This window comes from Gouania willdenowi, chromosome 1 (assembly GCF_900634775.1).
Source record: "Gouania willdenowi chromosome 1, fGouWil2.1, whole genome shotgun sequence".
Classification (NCBI taxonomy): Eukaryota; Metazoa; Chordata; class Actinopteri; order Blenniiformes; family Gobiesocidae; genus Gouania; species Gouania willdenowi.
The window spans coordinates 41,511,710-41,532,061 of record NC_041044.1 but is presented as its reverse complement, the minus strand read 5'-3'; the positions used below and the strand labels follow the sequence as shown (position 1 = coordinate 41,532,061).

The window sequence follows — 20,352 nt, the reverse complement described above, 5'->3', positions numbered from 1 at the left end:
CTAGTTCCCATTTTGATTTTCACAAATCTAACATTAACAGGCGTTGATTCACATTTCAAAGGTATTCGCAGATCACATTTTACTCCCCATATGGTACTGCCAGCTGGCTATAAAATCCACAGATAAGTTGTCAATTTTAAATGAAGAAAGTAGCAACTTATACCCCAAAAAATAGGGTCCAGAATCTGCTAAAAGTTGTGTTTTTTAGTAGAGCAGTGGTGAGTTAATATAACTAATTAGTCCATTTAAAAGTGATCAAAGAAGCAGTTGAGATAATTAGTTGTAAGCCTTCTCTTGCTGATGTAAAATAATAATAATGAGGCTCCTAAAAATGTGTCAGAGATGAAAGATGGAGAATGAAATGCCAATTGTCAAAGATTCTTTGTTACAATACTCGCACATAGTAGAATTTTAGCCAAATTTGACCCTTTTTCCACCAAAATATTCAAGGTGCTGGTTCTAAGTTGGTGCAAGTCTTTGAACCTGTTTCCTTGACCATGGAACCATTATCTCAGGGCCCCCCCAACCGCAGTCTGTGGATTTATAAAATAAATATTAAAATCAACAAGTTAAATAAATTGTTTTCACGTCTGTTCCAGTGATTTTAGGTCAGGTTTTTGCCGACCTGTCACTCGGGGGAAATTTAAAAAAAAAAATTCCTTGGTTGTGGGCGTGGCTCTTAGAGTCGTTAAGACACGCCCAGTCACAGCAGCCCCGCCCCCACAGCGCTGCACAGTTCCGCAGGGAGCTGTCAATCAATGCTCACTGAGGAAACTTAGGCTGCATCCGAATATTCCCTCCTATCTCCTTTCCTATCCACTGATCCTTAACCCTGTAGATGACGTCACAGGGTTAAGGAAAGGTGATATCTTCTGTTTTGACGATCGGATACACTTCCACTAGGTGACGTAATAATCCTACGGCCACGCCTCCTTCCCTTAGAAAATGTGGATGCTCTTTTATCACGCCACCACTTAAACACTTCTGGGGGTTTAAAGAACAGTGGATAGGAAAGGAGATAGGAGGGACTATTCGGACGCAGCACTAGTCCCTCCTCCCATCTTTTATAGAAGGGGCGGGGCCAACACTGACAGTTAGTGACGTCACTGATCTAATCTCAGCCAATAGCAAAATTAAATTGCAATAACCTGCTTTCAACCCATAGAGGGCAGTCACTGATATTTTACAGCTAATAACGTAAAATTTAAATACTTTGACTAAAATGTGAAGAGTGGGACTAGCATCCATAACTAATCATATGTATTCAGCAGAAAAAAAAGTGATTTCAGGCTTAGGGTGTACGTACGCATTAAACTTCATTTGATTACACTCACCCCCTTGAGAACCACGGTAAGAAAACCAACGGAGAAAAGGTTGGTGAACACTGTATTAACTAATTAGTTGTTTTACTGAGATACAAAAATAAACCTATTAAAGCTTTTCACATTAACAGATCAACTTATACCGCCTTCTAGTGGGCATTTTGGGAAGCGCAAATAAAAAAGTCATGGGCAGAGATGAAAATATTGGTTATAACAATGCATTCATGTCATAAATAGTATCACAATTCAATGTATTTCACTTTGTTATGTGTATGTTTTTGCTGCATACGTCATATTTACCATTTGACAGAATAATTAAGGTTGATCTAATGTTCTCATTTTGGTCTTTGATCCAACCTATAACCAGCACCTGCTGCTTTCAGTGGGAAATAATATGTTGTGCTCAGTGTGGACTTCTGTTGTCTGACAGGGCCTGGTGGTGGTACAGTATTTATGTAGTGACCAATGGGGAAACATCGTGGGTTACATGATGGCACACTGTGTGGCTCCACAGCAGTCCCTGATGACGGCCACTCCTGACTTGGTGATGGACGGTTTATTGGGAGGAGGCTCTGGGATGTGTCTCTTTGGCTTTGGAGGATCTGAAGGAAACAAAAGGAAATGAACAAACACGTCAAAAATAGTGCAAAAATACTTTTCCCATTCATTTCTTCATTTTCTAAAGTATTATTATTATTTTTTAATTTATTTCCCATTAAATTCTATTGGGAGCAAATCAAAGGGCCCAAGCTTGTGTTGAAGACTGCTGTTGCCATGGCATCAGCATGTGTTCTTTGATTTGGAATTAGCAATAATCCTCAATAGAAATGAATGGGAAAATTAGTTTATGGATTGAAATGCAATTTTAGCAAAGCTTTTTGCCCATTGTTAGAGTAGAATAGGTTTATTGATCAATTAGTGGAGACAATAACTGTCATTACAGTTCAGATACAGATACTCGAAAAATAGCGCAATGAAGGAGATAAAATACATTAATAGATGCTATATATAAATATAAACAGAAAAATTATCTTTAATTTGTTTTTACCGTTGCCATGGAGCTAATGTTTTCCCCGGCGTTTATTTATTTGTTTGCTTGCATTAATAGCCAAAGTACCAACTGGATATTCACAAAATTTTAACCAAAAATGGACCTTATACCTGGATGTGGATCTATACACTGATTCTGGATTAGTTAAAAAATGTAAATATCTCTTTCTTTCATCATTGGCAAAATTATAAAAATGAATATCTGGGTTTGCAATTGACGTTTGAAATTCCAAGCCTTTAAAGTGTGAATGATCAATGATGAGGATCAATGATCCAGATAACTGCCAATATCTGGAGCTTGGCGGAGGTTTTTGGCTCTCGTTGTCGTTCATTTATTTTGTTAAATCTCACTCACGTCGTGTGACCTTGACCTTCTGCTCCAAAGGCATCAGCTTCAGCCTGAGGAACTCCGCCATCTCCTTGTCCTCCTCTTGCTCTCTGAGGGGTGATCCAGTCACATGTTGGAGAAAAAATAAAAAAATAAATACTAATAAAAAACGTGTGACATTGTACACATGCCAATCAACCGTCACATCATAATGTGTAAAGTGGTTTTAGCAGCACAGCATCAGTTTATGGTTTACATCCTAGGAGGTCAATCAAATAAATCAAGTAATAATTCTAAATAAGGCTAATATTATTGTGTTTTCAGACAATGTGATAATAACTGATCTCAGCTGACTGTAGAAACATCATCATCTGTGTCTAACACATTACACATGGCATCATTAGACAGTATTGGAAGGAACAGTGCTTTTATTCCCAGATTTTTCTGTGTTATCTCTATTTTTAGACTTGGAAAAGAAGAATGGACACACGTTTTATTTGTTTATTGGATTATGTTAGGGTTATAATCTCAGTACGGAGGTAAACTCAGTACGTGACACCGGTTCCAGGACCATTTTACATTCCACTCGCAATGCATCATGGGGCGGTTGAGTATGACTAGTGTGCTCACCCATGTGCCCATATAGTATACATCTGGGTATTTCATGCATACTCAATCTTTCCATACTATCTAATGTATCTAATGCACTACACACTCATTTTGATGACAGACTTAGTATGAGTAGTACGTTAGTATGAAACATGGCCCATGTTTCATCAGATCAGGGTTTGATTATTAAAATATCATTCATAATTAAAGATCTGATGGTATTTGTTCTTTTTGTGACAAAGTTAATTGACATCTAATGGATGATCTTTACGAGCTGTAAAGATCATCCATTAACATAATGAGAGTTAATCTTAATGAATATTACTGTATTATCTTTCTCTTTCTGTCTCTCTTTTGCACATACACACACACACACACACACGCACGCACACACGCGCGCACACACACACACACACGCACACACACACGCACACACACACGCATGAGTTTCTAGCTAAGTTGCATCATGATGATGATGATGATGATGATGATGGGTCGTTATCAGTCATCATCCCTCCCACAGTCACACTAATGAATCTCCTCCCACATCTTTGCATGAGGACCAACCTTAATCTCTCCACCTCAGCATCATCTACCAGGAAATCTCTCTTCTGGACCAGTTTATGGATTTTCAGGATTAGCTCCTCCTCACGCTGTTGGTGCGCTTTGTTTTTGTCTTTGTCTGAGGGAAAGAAAGACACACACACACACACACACACACACACGTTAGAAAGGTAATATATGGTTTCAAACATAAAGCTCAAAGGTGACCTGTGCTAGTCATGCTACAGCTTTGTGGAGTTTTATTATTATCAATAAAAAAAGAAGTGCAGTTATTGAAAAACACCTTAAAATCCTTTTTCTGATTGTTTTACGGCTGGTGTATCATGGCCTCTCAGCCTGACCTTCCTCCCTCGCTCTCCTAACACACCTGATTCACATCAGTAATCAGGTGGAGAGGGAGGAGGAGCTTATAAAAGGCTCAGAGCAGCAGCAGCAGACGACCACCACCTTTTCTGCTCGACATCTTTTGTAAGTTTGTTGTTTTAGTTTGGACTGGAGATTTCTGGTAGTCCTGTTTTTGTCTTTATGTTTTGTAACTTGGTGAACGCTGGGTCGACGGCCCTGCATAGGGTGGGCTCAGTGTCCTTCCTACTTTAGTTTAGTTTGATCAGGTACTTTTAAAAACGTATTGTTCATAAATACTTTGAAAACCTTTGATTTCTGTTTGGTGTCTTATGTTGTGGCCCCTCAAGCCTTTGGTCAAACATCCTGCAGGAGGCTGTAACACTGATAAACTTCATTCAGAAATAAAATACATATATTAACCCTAAGTTCTATGTATAAAATATACACATTTTAATGGAGCAGCATTCTATGATGGGATATTATGACATGGACTTGTTGACTCAGGGACAAAGTTTTAGATTGACAACAACGTTCTTTGAATTTCCTCTTTATTAAGTTTTTATTTTTTATTTTAGTGCTTTTCTTTACATTTTCTTTAATACATTAGTTATTTTATATATAACTACGTACAATGGCTGGATGTGTACTTTGACTTGTCTGAACTCTTTTCTGTGTGTGATGGCAGATCCAGTTTATTAACTTTATTAAAATGAGTCCCGAGTAAAACTAAATGTTTCTACTTGTAAACAGGAAGTAAAATATTTGTAATATCATAAATCATGTGTGTAAAACTCAAGGCCCGGGGGCTAAATCTGGCCCTTAAGTGCATTTTAAGTGGCCCGTAGAAAGTAAAAATGACTAAAAACATGAATCATTGTGGAAATTTGCAAATTGTTTAGTTGCATGAATCCCTTCACGTTCAAAACCATGTTGAACTCAAAACTATTTGCAAATGTTTCCAGTTTTTATCATAATTGCAATCTAATCATAATTGTCATAAGAATGAACGTTTGCCACAAAACTATGTACTGTATATATCAGTTATACATGAAAGTGCAAACTATAAGGCAGAAAATGTTGAAATTGCTTCTTTTTCTCCCTAAAATCTGGAGTCAAACTACTGTGTTTTGGCCTCTGAGCAAAAATGAGTTGAACACCTTTGTCAGAGGTGGTTTATATTAAAAAATAAATAGTTTTGACATTAAAAGTTAACATTAAATGTACTTAATCTGTCCACTAATTTATCTTTTTGATAAGAGGGCTTGTGGTTGTGCGATTAAAGGAAAAGAAATGAGCAGTGACGTTATATCAGTTCTCGCCTAAAATGGACTGGAATGTGCAGGTCAACGCTGCACATAAATCCACCAATCAGAGGACAGACAGAGGAGCTGTGTGTCATGTGACTCAGTCACTTTGGAGTCAAGTAATGAGATGCCAGAGCACATAGCAACAACCAAATACACATCAGTGTGAGCTTTACATAAAGCAGCAGCCTGCAGTGGGTGACAACTTAGTGATTTTTGTTTATATCTGTATTTTATTTTACATTTGTTTCATCTTTTTTTCTCTGCTGTGACGTGTGCATTTGTATTTAATCCTGATTATAATTAACAATCTTTTTTTCTTTGTTTAGTGTTTCTTCTTTTAATTTTCTTTTAAGTAATTTTCCTCCTGTTATAAATAAAACACACACTATGACACTTTATAAATAAGTCCTTAAAAAAAAAAAATGTGTCCAACATGCAGTAAAGTTGTTTTTGTTTTAACTCTTATTTTGGAAATCTTCAGAGACAAAAAAAGTACTAAAACAACCCTCAGTTGTGTAATTCTTCAGCCGAAACGATGTAGGTCGAAACGAATCTAACACGTCACAACAAAACAAAGTTCTCCACATAATATCACACACACAAATATAGATCTTATATCACTATTTTCACAATATTTTAATAGTGAATGTCTGCAAATCCAATCAAATTAAGTTAAATTATATTTAAATAAAATTCCAATGTATTTTTAAACAGAGTGGACATCATTGACTAAAAGTGAATTTGACACCAGTGTAATGTCAGACCTGTTTGTTTAATCAGAATGCACCCCCATCTCTCCTTGTGTTCCTTTGTGCATAGTTACTGTTATTGTGATGAGGGAAGAATTCTATATTTTTGAACTTTTGAGTATGAAGATAAAATATTTAAAGATGATCAGGTTGTCAGACGAATTTCTGTAAGTCCGTCTAAGTTTAATTTATAACTGCGTTGAGTATAACTGGGGTACATTTGAGTTTTTGTGTTGCATTATGTGGGTATATACTGTATATTTATATATAAAACTATGTACACTTTTATTTTTGAAACCTTCATGGAAAAGTGTTTTGAACCTCAAAGAAAAATCTTTATTCTCTGTTTATATATAAATATATATATATGTGTGTATATACTGTATATACACACATATATATATATATATATATATATATATATATATATATATATATATATATATATATATGAGGACTCATAAAGACCACAGGCATCTATTGACTTTGTTATTTTATCTGTCATATTGTGTTGTTGGCCACCCTTTGTAATATTTGTGATTGTTTTAACAAAAAAGAAAATAAAACACTATATGAATGCTGCTGTGCTTGTGACGCCTTCACACGGCGGTTTGCGTGTGCGTGTGATTATCCCTCCCTCATAACTCCAGCCTGTCCCTGAGAATTACGATCTGTCCAGTTCAGCATCTCAGAGTAACAACACGTATAAATCCTCACCATGTGAACCAGAGGTTAACGTTCCCAGTTTGACAGCAAAAAAAAAATAAAAACCCTTACGTCTCATGACCAGTTTAGTATTAATTGAATGGTTGATTTTATTTATTTTTACCTGGAACGGCCACGATCAGTCTGAGCTCTTGTTTTAAACCCATAATGTCTTTGCACAGCTGGATGTCGTCCATCCTGGAGAAAATATAAATAAAAAAAAAACATGATTAAAGCTCTTTTATAGTCAAAATGTCAACATTAGTTAAAGAGTTTAAATCAGATTATCATGATGTTGCTCAGCTGTACAATCTGAAAAAACAGACCTCTAACATTGTGTTAGAGGTCGACCGATATATTGGTCTGATATATGGACTTTTTTCAAGATCAGCCATTGGTCGATTTTTATTTATTTTATTTTTTTAGCACTTTAGAGAAAAAAACATCCATTCTGATGTATGAATATACAACAAAAAAGTGATAATATGTGCATGGGAGAGGTAGAAGCCAATAGGCTTACAAATAAAAAGCTGATATAAAATAATAGTTCCTTATCCAATTACATCCTTGTGAACTTAATTACTATATACTTACTTATATTTGACTTTTATATCTTTTCTACCTTGTACATATTTATATTTATCTTTATTACTTTTTAAATCATAATTATTGTTACTATACTTTTCTTTTTATTTGTTTTCTTTGTCTGTTCTTGTTTTTTTGTGCTATCCTGTGTGGTGAACAAAATAGAAATGTCATTGTACAGGGAAACATGTTTCTTTACTGTCAATAAACAATGACAATAAACACTTTGAATCTTAGAAGAAGCTTGAACTACTTGTATAATGTATATTTTTCTCGTGTTTTACTGCTACTTACCCGTCCTGTACTTTTTGTTTTACTTGGTTAAAGTTCAATAAATCATAAGATTTGGTATATTTAATTTCTAATATATACATTTAGATCATATGACTGTTTCAATTGTCTTTCATAATCAATGAGCTTTAAAAAATGTTTTCATGTATAAAACAAAATTATACCTAAAATACAAAAACATCCCTTGTATTCATAAAAAAAGCTGTAAATACATTATTTTGTACATATTTATCACCTTCACTAAGATGTAATATTTTTAGTTAATTTTTAAGGATTACGTCAAAAGCATTTAAAGGATTTAGACAAAATTTTTACCAAAAAATAGACCTTACTCCATGAAAGATTCCTTTAAAAAAATCCTTGTCTCTCATTATTGGCGACGTTTCAAAAATTTCATATCTCAGTTAGTAATTGGCCGATTTCTATGAAATTTGACTTATGTTGAGTTTGGAAAATTATTTTTTTTGTTTTAAAACGATCAACGAACATTGTGAAATTACAAAAAATGATGAAGAAAAAACCATTAGATTTTTTTTTTTTTTTCTATTGAATTCATTGGTGTTTATTTCATTCTTAAAATGTACAGTTTATACGTGAGATGTTTACTGTATGAACCGTGGCAATATTTATTATCAAAAATAAACGTGGGGGGTGAAAGTAACTAGTAACTTTTACTGAGTTCTATTTAATTCAGCAAATTTTTACTTGAGTACAATTTCAATCAAGTAACAGTACTTGACACTACTTGAGTAGAATATGTCAGTACTCTTCTAATGCAGTGTTTCCCAACCAGGGGTATGTGTACCCCTAGGGGTACGTGAGCACATTGCAGGGGGGTACGTGGAAAAATTAAGAATTTATTTCCAGGATGATAACAAAAATATTCTCAATCATTTCACATCTGTCAATAAAATGGTACGTGTGTGCAATAACTTGTTTTTTAAAGTTTAAATGCCTGTTTATGGGGAACAGATTCAAAGCAGCTCCTTTTGTGGTAAATGTCATAAAAGTTACATATAACACCGGCAGGTTAATTATTTGTTTTGTTTTTATTTATTCATATTATTTTTATTTATTCTTGTTTTTTTTTTGTTTTTTTCTAATTTCAACTTTATTATTCTTCTTTAACAACAAATCATATTTCTTATATTTATCATTTTTATTGCCTTGAAGGCAACATCATTTTTTTTAATTTGAGTTAAATAAGATGATAATGCCTGAATATTAACTGTTCAATTTAAGAAAATAAATAAAATGACGAGTTAAATATTCAGTTGTGTTATGTTCTACTTTTGGAGAATTATTAACGCGTATGAGTGAGGGGGTACTCATGGTATGACAAAAAGGCTCAAGGGGTTCACAAGACAAGAAAGGTTGGGAACCACTGCTCTAATGGACAGTGTGATGCAGCAGTGGTTGTTATTCCGTCTCCTTCAGTCAAACGCTGTAGCCGTTAATATTTCATCACTGTGTGTTTGAGGTTTTTTTGATGGACAACCTCCCGTGGTGGGTGGGTAGTGGTAGTGGGGGGGGGGGGGGGGGTGGTGCTGAATCCTTCCTCTCCCTGTGAAGTCACCACAGCTTTAACTGAGCCATCCTCCTGATGACTCATCCACACCCTTCACCCACACCCTTCCCTCGTGCTTTCCACACATTTTCTGTTTCTGTTCTCCATCACATCTGCAAATAAGTCTGTTCACGTGTCACCTTCATCCACACGTGCACTGACTGTGCGTCTCATAGGGACGTGAATCATGACCGTCACAGATGTTTTTTGCCTCATTATGACCTAATATCACCTTTAGCTGTAACAACTGATAACATATCCATAAAATGTTTGTGTTTTTAAATAAAACGTGCAACAGAAGCCCTCGAAGACCAGAGTTTGAGGCTGAACTGTTTTAAAGTTATGGTTTTTTTAAAAACATATATTTCTAATTAGAAGCAAGTGGGTCAGAAAATGGATAAATGGATATTTTTAATTAAAAGCTGAATCATTTTTAATGCGCTCATTTAAAAAAAATTTAAATTCTATCATAAACCTACTCCTAAATAAATAATCAGATTTATTGCTTTTTTTTCCGTTATTTGTTGTTTTTTTTTGGCTTTTTTTTTTTTGCTTGACTTTTGATTTTGTCGTCAATGTTTTTGGTTTTCCTGTTTTCTGCTCCTTTTCAAAGTTTTGCTGCCTTAACGTTACAAAACAGAGTGGGCAAAAACGGACAGAAAAAGTAGTAAAAAGGGTTCAAAGTGTCAATTTTGAATTAATTAGTTTAAACTGACAAATAATGGGCATGACAAATCACAAATGTTGGCAAAAATAAGCATGAAATATGGGGAAAAAAAGAAGTTAAAAGTGACAATATTGGGTCAGCATATGCAACATGTGGTGGGAAGGATTTAAAAGTGTCGAAAATGTCTTAAAAGTACGAAAAAAATGTGCAGACAGGGCATTGAAATTTGATGTTACAGAAATGGGAGAAATGTAGCAAAAATGCATTAAAAGGAGCAAAATATGGCAAGAAAAAGTGATGAACATATGTAAAAATATGCAAAAATTGTTTAAAAAAAATTATTCGTTTCTTGAAGGCATCTGGCGACCCTCTGCCATTGTCTCACGACCCCAAATGAGGTCCTGACCCCAAGGTGTAAAACAATGTATGAAGAAAGTGTTTACATTGTAGATCAAATTGAAGTCTGGCATTAATTTGTGTAAAAATGTTCATAATTCTATTGTCTTGGAAAATCGATAAAGTTGTTGGTAAGAAGAAAAGAAGTGAATGTATGTGAGCCTGTAATGGTTTAGTGATCTGTACGTGTCAATATCTGTTCTTCAATATTCTCTCTTTGTAGCCCATAGACATTTACAGTGGAACATTGGAAAACCTGCAGAATCTCGTTAATAACCCTAACCCTAACATTTGTACACGACGGCGACACTCACATGAAACGCAGCTCTGACTCCCGGCGTACCAGGACCTCACGCAGACGCTGAATACGAGCCATCTCCACCTCGATCTCCTCTGGAGACACGGTGCTCTCAGCCATGGACACGTCTGAGTGGCCTGAGCAGGAAAAGAGACAAGTGCATCAGAAACCATGATTTAAACTTATCATAAACTCTAGGGCTAGACTAACCCAGGGGCGTCAAACTCATGTTAGTTCAGAACAGTTTGATCTCAAGTGGGCCACAGTTTTTATGCTGGAAAATGAGTAATTTCAACATTATTGTGCAATATAGTTTTAACTTCTACGTACACAAAATATGTAGGAAACTGCTATTTTCAAGCAATGACTGACAAGTATCAGTCCTAGCAGGTTTCACATGAAATATTTAGATTTTTTGACCAATTTCTATTTAATTAAGGGAAATATTATGTCATAATTTGAGGTAAATTCAAGGATTTTGTAAGAATTTTAAGTTTTTTCAACAGTTTAACATTAAAAATCACTGCAGATATTGTTGAGTTTCATTTACACAATGATTCATGTTTTCTCTGTAATATTGACTTTTTCTTGAGGGCTGAATTGGACGCTCCAAAGGATTTGACATGTATTAAACTCTAGAGCTAGACTTAACATGTTTTTGTGTAACCCTCCTATTGTCTTCACATTTTACCCTTGGGGTCAAACTGACCCCAAGAGGAACCCTAAATGCATGCAATATGTGTTCAGCACATTGAAAAAATATGATGATGTTATGCTTAATCAATTTTTCCCATCGAATTAGGAAAAGTCATGAAATATGAAGCAATAAAAAATGAAGTCACCTATAATTTTTTTGAATGGCAAACGTTGAATGGGGTCAAATTGACCCCTAAGGATAATAGGAGGGTTAAGGCAGGCTCAGATAATCCTGATGCCTTTCTCTAGTTATGCTGCTGTAGGTTTCTGCTGCAAAGAAACCTTTTCTCCATCTTTACACCATATGCATTTAAATGGGAAACATGGATACAGATTAACTATGCACACTCAGGGAACTCCAGACAGATACCAGAGCAGATGCTGGTTCATAAAAACAGATGTGATCCACAGCTAACCAGCTTCTGCAGGCTAAATAATACACTTTATCATGGGAACATAGATTTATTCTGCAATATATATGTGCACGTTTTAAATTCCCACTACACTATTAAATTGTCAGTCAATGAAAGGAATATATTAATCATAAAAATAACTAAAAAACATTCATGTAAGCATGCAATCGAAAGACAAAAACATATTTTTATTAGTTACTGAGTAAATTTGCTCATTATCGCCCTCTACTGTTAGTAGCAAGATGAAATGTACATTATAGAATCCCCTTCAAAATAAAAGCATGGGATCTTTTTCCTAACTCAATTTCAATGCAAGCTACAATATGCAATCTACTAAAAACAGGCCTGGAATCCATTTTTGGGTCCCGACCCACCCGTTGACAACCTCTGGTCTACGTATATATATACATGTACATGTATACGAGTCTATGTACATATGTTTTAATTTTGTATTTCTTTTTTAATATCAATAAATATTTTATTATTTATTATTATTATTATTATGATATTGTATTTTGGTATTGTTTTGTGTCATTTGTCTTTATGTTATTTTTCCTCATATATCAAAGATTAACAGTGCATTTTGTCTCCTGATTTTATAAGTGTTTATTTGTTAACCTTTCATTTTAATTGTATGTTTATTGAAAGGGGTGGAACTTTTATAACTTTTATACAAGCCCTATGGCACCTTTAATATTGTTTCTTCTTTGACGTGTGCTAAATAAATAAATGAAAAAAATAAATACAAATGTTTGTTATATTTTGGTCGTGTCATGTGTCTAAGTTGAATATGTGCACACTACAGAGTCTATTCAAACAATTGAAGAAGCAGTTCTCTTTACTTTGATACATCCTTTTAGGATTAAAGTCAGGGGATTGACTTGGTCGTTGCAGGACATCCCACCTTTCCTGAGCTAATGTTTTAACATAAATCATTTCCTATCTGATCTGTACACTGGCCCTGAATGAGCTTTAAAGCATTTAGTTAATTACGTGAAATTCAATAACTTACTTGGCCATGAAACAGCTGAACTTTCCAATTTTGTTCGAAGTAAAAAGTGCATAAAATGGATTCTTGCATATACAGTATAACAGGGATGGGCAACTCTATCACAGCGGGGGCCACAAAAATATGATTGTATCTGATCCAAGGGCCACATTATCAACATTTGTCAGAATTAGAATAATGTTTGATCTGATCATTAATACAGGGGGGAAAATGGTTTTGTCTTTTCTTTTGTCTGTGGTTTTGTTGTTAGTTTTTAGTCATTATGTGTAGTTTTGTTATTTTTTGTGTTCATGCTGTAATTTTGTGTATCTTCCTCTCATTTTCTGCCTTCATGTTGTCGACTGGTGCGTGTTTGGGGTCACTTTTTTATTTTTGTTGCTTCTGTATTTTTCTGTAATTTTGTGTAATTGTTTGTGTGTCTTTGCAGCTATTCTGTAACGTGTTGTTTTTATGTTTTCATATTCATTTTGTTTGTTTAAGTGGTTGTTGCGTCTGTCTTTGTTGTCATTTTGTGTACTTTAGAAATGTCTTTGTGTGTTTTTCTGTACTTTGTGCAATTTGCTGTGAATTTGTGGGTTTTGGGAGTTATTTTGTGTATCATGTTGGGCTTTATATTCCTTCTCATGATTTGGACGTGAATACCATCCAATCAGCACCTGAAATAAATCCTACCCATATTATCTTTAATGTAAATCCACTGTGGTGTTATGTGAGTCTGTCAATGTCCAAATATTCATGAATATAATAAGTGTAAATTCACCAGCTGGGTGAACTCTTCCATTGTTCCGCAGCAACACAAACTGCAGTGTGTGTCTGAGCTACTTTTGCACAGTGACGGCGGTGCTGACTCACCACAGCAGACTGCACTGCACGGCTGCTTCTGTCAGAGCTCTGCTGAAGTTGAATCATCACAGAAAACATCTCAGTGAGAAGAAAAGACGCTGCCTGACAGTTGATCAAAGGCTCCAACAGAAAACCTGATGATTTTAGCTCTGTTTTGTGTTGTTTGTTTTGGTCTGTTTAAGCCTAAATACCCCTCATCATCAGAAACATGAGATTAAAAACACAAACATTCCCTGAATACTGACGGGAAAACAACTTTCCTTTCGCTACGACAAAGTGGCAAAAAGTTTACCTAAATATTTAGGAACACGTGTCGGTGTCACCCATTACTGTTCATTTTGGTTTACGTCAACTACATTTTTAAAGTGGCAATAACTAAACAATGAAAAAAAAAATGTGAATGAAAACTATCAAAATAATAATACACTGATATTTTTGTCAGCGAATACAAATAAATTATAATATTCACAAGGGACAAAATCCAATCAATCTTTTTGAAGATATCCAATCTTTTTGGGTGTTTTGGAAAATATCCAATCAAAACTATTTTTGTTACGTAGAAAGTGGGACCAGCCTTATAAGTCAATAAATGGTAATTGAATCTTGAAAAAAACTTGATAAACTCTTATGCATGTGAAATATGATCCGCCCTGTCTGGGTTGAAGCCCCGCCTAGCACCTGAAGAAAGCTGGAGATAGGCACCAGCAGACCCCCACCACCCTGAAAAGGAGCAAAGCTGTCGGAAAATAGATGGAAATATGATCCGCCTTGAACAAGGAGTATTTTATTTTGAAAATAAACAGGATGTTTTACTCTGTGTCCCAAACACCTCACTACAATTTGATGACGCGTTCCCACTTTGATGACGAATTTGACGCAGCACTGAGCTGGAGAAGCCACGCCTCCAGGAAGCTCTCTATTGACATGCAAACAGACACGCCCACTAAGGTGAGCATTTGATCGTCCTTCACGCAGTGCTATGTATGTACTTTCTACAGTCTATGTATGTATCGGTGAACGCCCCGCCCCCACGATTTGTCTCGTGTTTGTAAAGCAGCATGAGCTCAGCTACGGAGTGGGTGGGAGGAGGGCGGGCCGTCCTCTGGCCCTACGTCACCGTGCGGGGGAGGAGGAAGTCGGTGTCCCGTCTATTGGCCAGTTGAGGTCACGTGACTAAGACTTAACCTAACCGTAAACCTAACCCTAACCCTAAAAATTGTTGCGATATAGGATTATAACCTAACCCTAAACCTAAACCTAACCCTAAGACGCTACATATGTGTACTTCGGTAAACGTACCAATAGCACCGGGGGTTGTCGGTACGGCAATCGTATGAATAGACACTTCTTCGTCAAACTATTGCTGAACAATCTTTGCTGCAGGGAAAAGTCAATTTCACTGCAGTCACATAATACACTTTCCATCTACTTCACAGCATCTGCTGCACTGCTTTTGTATAGGTATTAATGGTCAAAATAACATCCACATACTGTAAATATCAGGACGAGCAAAACGCCCAGAACATTGCAGTGCCTCATCATTCGTATAGAGCACTTTTTTTCATAACTTTTCTGCTCAGCTACAGTTTTGGAAATTAAAAGACAGTAACGTTATCCTTTAGAAACTTCATATTGTATTTTAAATTATTAACAACCTATAACACTATCATTGTGCAACCTGGTGGGCGGGCCCAGAGAGGCCATATCTTTTTCCCACCTGTGTAGGCAGTTCCTGTGAACCACAGACTTTAAACAAATCACCAGATCTGCCGTTTCCCAGAAACTCTGACACAGTTCTTCTCAGGCTATAACAGTCCCTGCTTTGTCTCCAATAATTCTTCATGCATCCTAACACCTCTGCATTCATGATAAAACGCTCGTTTGTGACTTGAACCGTCGAAAACATGTGTGTTCACAGAAAACAAAAGCACAAACTTGCGTTGCGTGTCTAAAATTATCCAGGCGTTTTCAGACTTATTCTGGAAGTTTTTTCACACCCTGCTTTTCCTGTGATGTTGGAAACCAGTGAAATCAAACCGTCATTCATGATGGGATGCAAGAAAAGCTTCTGAAATACAAACATGAGTGACTCGAATCATCTAACAGAAAATAAACCATTTAATGTCAAAAACAGACTCGTTTATTACTCATTTATGTAACTTTACAGTTAGATTGGTTGTCATGGTTTCCCCTAAATAGATCATAGATGGGCAACTTTTATCATAGTATGTGATTGTCGATCTGAGGGCAACATTATTAACATTCATATCAGCATTTAGAATAATGACTGATCGTAACATTAACACAGCAAAGAAAAAAGAGTTTTTATAGTAATTTTATGTGTTTCTCTGTCATTCTGTGTACAGTATGTGTGTTGTTGTCTTGCTTTTGTTATGATTCCATTTCATGCATTTCTGTTGACCTTTTTTGTATTTTTCCTTTAAAATTTATGTTTTTGGAGTCATACTGTGTATTGATGTTGTCATTTCTTGTGTTTTTCTGACATTTTGGGATGTTTTTGCAGTTTTGCGTATTTTAATTTTGGATTTCTTTGTTTTCGTTGTAGTTTTGCCCATTTTTCATTATTTTCTTTCAGTTATTCTGTACATTTTTGTTGTTTTGTCTTTTCATCCCCAGTTATTTATTTGCAGTCATCTTGTGTGTTACTGGAATAATTTTTTTGCATTTTTCTTGTCCATTTTTCTGTCATTTTGTTTGTTTTTGACTTCACTTTATGCATTTACTCAGGGGGCCGCACAAAAATAAGCCGAGGGATGCATGTGCCCCCCGGGCCACCAGACGCCTAAGTCCAGTCTACGATTAAATAAGCATTTAGACAACAAATATACACCCATTCCAGTGTCGTGCAGTCAGGGTAGGCAAGGTAGGCAGTGCCTACCCAAGATTATTTGTTTTAATTATAATATAATTATAAATTATTTATTTTTTCATTTCCAATAGCCTACAGTACTTATAAGTTTGAAAGTGTCAGCATTTTGTGCATTTCATAGCCCAAATGACTAAACACCGCAATTTCCTGGTACGGCAGAGACGCTGCACAGTCTCACTACACTGTAAGACAGGAGGAGGCCACGCCCCCTCCCAAAACCATTTACGTCCAAAAGTTCCCTAGTTCTCTACGCTGCCTTTGGACGTAACCATGCTATGCTAAATGCTATACGTATGTTCACAGTGCATTAGTGAATTGATATCACGTGACCGCTGCTGCTATGTTCTCTAGCTAGTGGGCGGGATAACACTACAGGAAGGATGATAGAGATGATAAAGGAACTTTCTTTTGAGGAAAAACAACAGCTTTTAAAAGATGGGAGACCAACACCTGAGCTACCAGAGCTTCAGCAAAGGTAAGGTCAGAATATTGTTGGTATTTTCCACAGTGAATGGTACAAAAGGAAGGATTGACTATGTGGATGCTTCTCACTGAGGCTGTTCTGAGTTGTTGTTGTTGTCTTTTTCTCCGTGTTTCTGTGTTACCAACACAAACAATGGATGTGCTGCCATGTCATGATATATCTTGTTGGGAGAGTATGGAGGCTATATTAAATAATTGTTTATGTTTCATTAATGGTGTTTATGATGTTGATGTTTGATTAACACTTGCCAGCAGAAACATATGAAATTGTCATTGGTGTTGACATTGGTGGTCTCGATTTGCAACGCCCTGCCTACCCAACCCTAGTGCTCACGGCACGTCACCAGTCCATTCATATTGTCCTTTTTAAATTCAAGTTAAAGACACTCTTTTTCTCTACTGTGTACGTTTGAGAGTGAGATATTTTATTATGTTATTGTTGATTTATTGTTTTACTGCTGATTTTAAATGTTTTTACTGCCAATTACTTACACTTTTTGATCATGTAAAGCACATTGTATTGCCTTATGTATGATATATGTATGAAAAAATATGCCTTGCGTTGCCTAGCATATAACATGTACAATAAATGTTTGTATTCTATAAATAAATTATAAAAATAATAACAAATTGAAAACTCACAATTAGAAATGAAGTAGAAACGAGACTACAAAAATAACAAATAAGGAGCTTTGTACTTCATAACTCGCATCCATCAAATCTAATGAACTAAGTGTTTAATTGTTTTAGTCTCATGTTATCTCTTTGAATGAACAGTCAGACATGAATAAAACCTTATAGTGTGAACGCGTTGAATGGCAGACATTACACTGGCATCATCTCCTGTCTAATCCATCCTCCCTGTATGAGTCATACCTGCACAATGCAAACTTACGCACCTGATCAACTTCCACTCTGTGACAGTTCTCCTCCAGATGTTGGAAATAACAACATCTGGAGCTGTGCTGCATGACTCTGAGTTCACCTGCATGCAGACGGTGAATGCTCACGTGATTCAAACAGAAAGAAACAGTGGCTCTGCAGCATTTCAGGGTTTTTTTTGTGGTTATTTTTCACCTGCGTGCTTTATTGTTTGTGCACATCCTTCCTTCCTCGTGCACGGAGGGGTTTTAATAAAGGGCCTGGTGGTTGACACAGAAGCAGCACTGTTTGATCCCAATGCGCGCGTGTGAGTCACGCATTAACCCTTTCAGTGCGGGGGGGGGGGTCAACATAAGGGGCTATAGGTCAAAGTTCACATCAGTGAATATCAGGTCGGTAGCTCACCTTTGTCTGTCGTCCACGCGGTTGTTTCCGACACGGCGCCGTAGCTCCTGAGCGCGCGCTCCGTGTCCGAGAGGGATTTCTTCAGCTCCATGTGTCCGCGCGCGCACCGTGAAAAATACCGTGGGGGAAAAACCTGGGTGTTTACTTCCGTCTGCACGAGTCCTCCTCAGGGAATGTGTCAGACTTCACCTGGTGTCACAGACTCCAACCACCGACACACAGAGCATCTTCATTCAAAGCCAGGATGGACGGTGGGGATACAGGGCGCATGCGCAGTGCGGGGCAGGGAAGGTAGAAAGAGACACAATGATAGGCACAGAGGAGCAGCACAGTGCGGGTTTTTAACACACACACACACACACACACACACAAACTGTGTGTGTGTGTGTGTGCATTAGCAATGATTAAAATATAGTTGAAATGGAACTAGAAAAAACATTGCAAGTTTTTTTAATTTATCAAAAATGTATATTTTTAAAAAAAATGCAGAAGTGTCAATAACTATGATAAAATACGTACGTTATGGTGGCGCTGATTCTATAGTTGCTTATGCTAAAATAAACAGCAACTTTTGGTAAAATTTAGAAAACCTGTGATTTTGTTTTACTTTTGACCAGATTCACAGCAATACTTGTGAAATTTCTGATATTTTTTCCCATAAAAATATGACAATGTTAAATTTAAATGTTTACTATTAAATCTAAATACAAATGTTAAATATAAATGTTACATTTAAATCTTAAATCTAAATGCTAATTGTTAAATCTAAATCTAAATACCAAATGTTAAATCTAAATGTTGCATTTAAATCTTAAATCTAAATCTAAATGTTGCATTTAAATCTTAAATCTAAATCTAAATGTTGAATCTAAATGTCACGGGTAAAACTAAATATTTTGCCAATATGCAAGTTCACTGGAAGTGTCAAAAATAAAAGCTGTGGTGTTAGCCCAGATATACGCTGTATACATTTAGATTTAACATGTAATGTTGTGCCTTAAGGTGAATAACTTTAATTCAACTTCCTGTGCTGCATATAAAACAAATATAACTCACAGATTAAATAAGACACAAGCAAGCAGACTTTTACTCAATAACATCTCCTATTATTGAGATGAAGTCTGAGCTCCATCTTAAATGTTAACATATGCGCAGCAGTGAGTCATCCAGGCTAAAAATACACAATGAACTCCAAATCTGGGAGTGAGCATTCGGTTCATTACATTTCAGACTTTTATCGTGGCATTGATAAATTGACTCTGTAGTGTCAGCACAATGACAAATGACAACGGTTGTTGTTTTTTTTCAGAATAAAAATTTATTTTCTTGTAGTTTTGTGCAGCTTTTGTACAATAAATAGCCTCCATCTCATTGTAGTTAAAGAACATCAGATGACAACAACACAAGAAAGATACAAACACTATATCTACGGATTCATTACTTGGTGAATCGGGAAGTGTTTTTGTGGTGCCATGCCAAACACTTCCCTTTTGGTTCTTTAAAAAGGACCAACATCTTATGTATATAACTGTTATAACAAAAAAGAGAAACATTTCAGCAGATACATACACAGTATATGAACAAATGCAGTAAAAATAGCCCCTAAGTGGAAACACAAACAACAGTCAATTCTCTATAAACAACATTTCTTTCAAAGCACCAAAACCTTGAGGATTTTGATTACATGTCAGTGATTAATAAACATCTAAATCCACTTTCTAACAGACACTGTGACTCATTTCACACTTCATTCTGATCCAAATCCTTCCTGACACGTGTTGTGTTGAGGAAGTGAAGCGAGTGCAAGTATTACAGTCAGTAGACGTAATAACGTGGGCGATCATCCACAGTAAGTACAAAATCATGCAGGCTGCATCGAGACATTCAAGTTTAAAATGTGTTAATGCATAGCAGACCAAATCAAGGTCAGTTTCAGTACATCACATTA

The 20,352-nt window shown here is 36.0% G+C and overlaps 1 protein-coding gene across 2 annotated transcripts; it reads right to left on the bottom strand.

The window, feature by feature from the left end:
• Positions 1-1,167: 1,167 nt before the first annotated feature.
• On the bottom strand, positions 1,168-18,684 carry bmerb1 (bMERB domain containing 1). 2 transcript variants are annotated; one of them, XM_028448158.1, is made up of 7 exons: positions 18,405-18,684; positions 13,754-13,792; positions 10,800-10,920; positions 7,104-7,177; positions 3,877-3,991; positions 2,728-2,810; positions 1,168-1,924 (listed from the first exon to the last, which is right to left on the bottom strand). In XM_028448158.1, exons 3-7 carry the CDS (start codon positions 10,901-10,903, stop codon positions 1,806-1,808), a joined length of 495 nt encoding a protein of 164 aa, XP_028303959.1. In that variant the 5' UTR covers positions 10,904-10,920; positions 13,754-13,792; positions 18,405-18,684; the 3' UTR covers positions 1,168-1,805. The 2 variants fall into 2 exon arrangements, with proteins under 2 accessions (XP_028303959.1, XP_028303951.1); XM_028448150.1 differs by lacking the exon at positions 13,754-13,792.
• Positions 18,685-20,352: the final 1,668 nt, after the last annotated feature.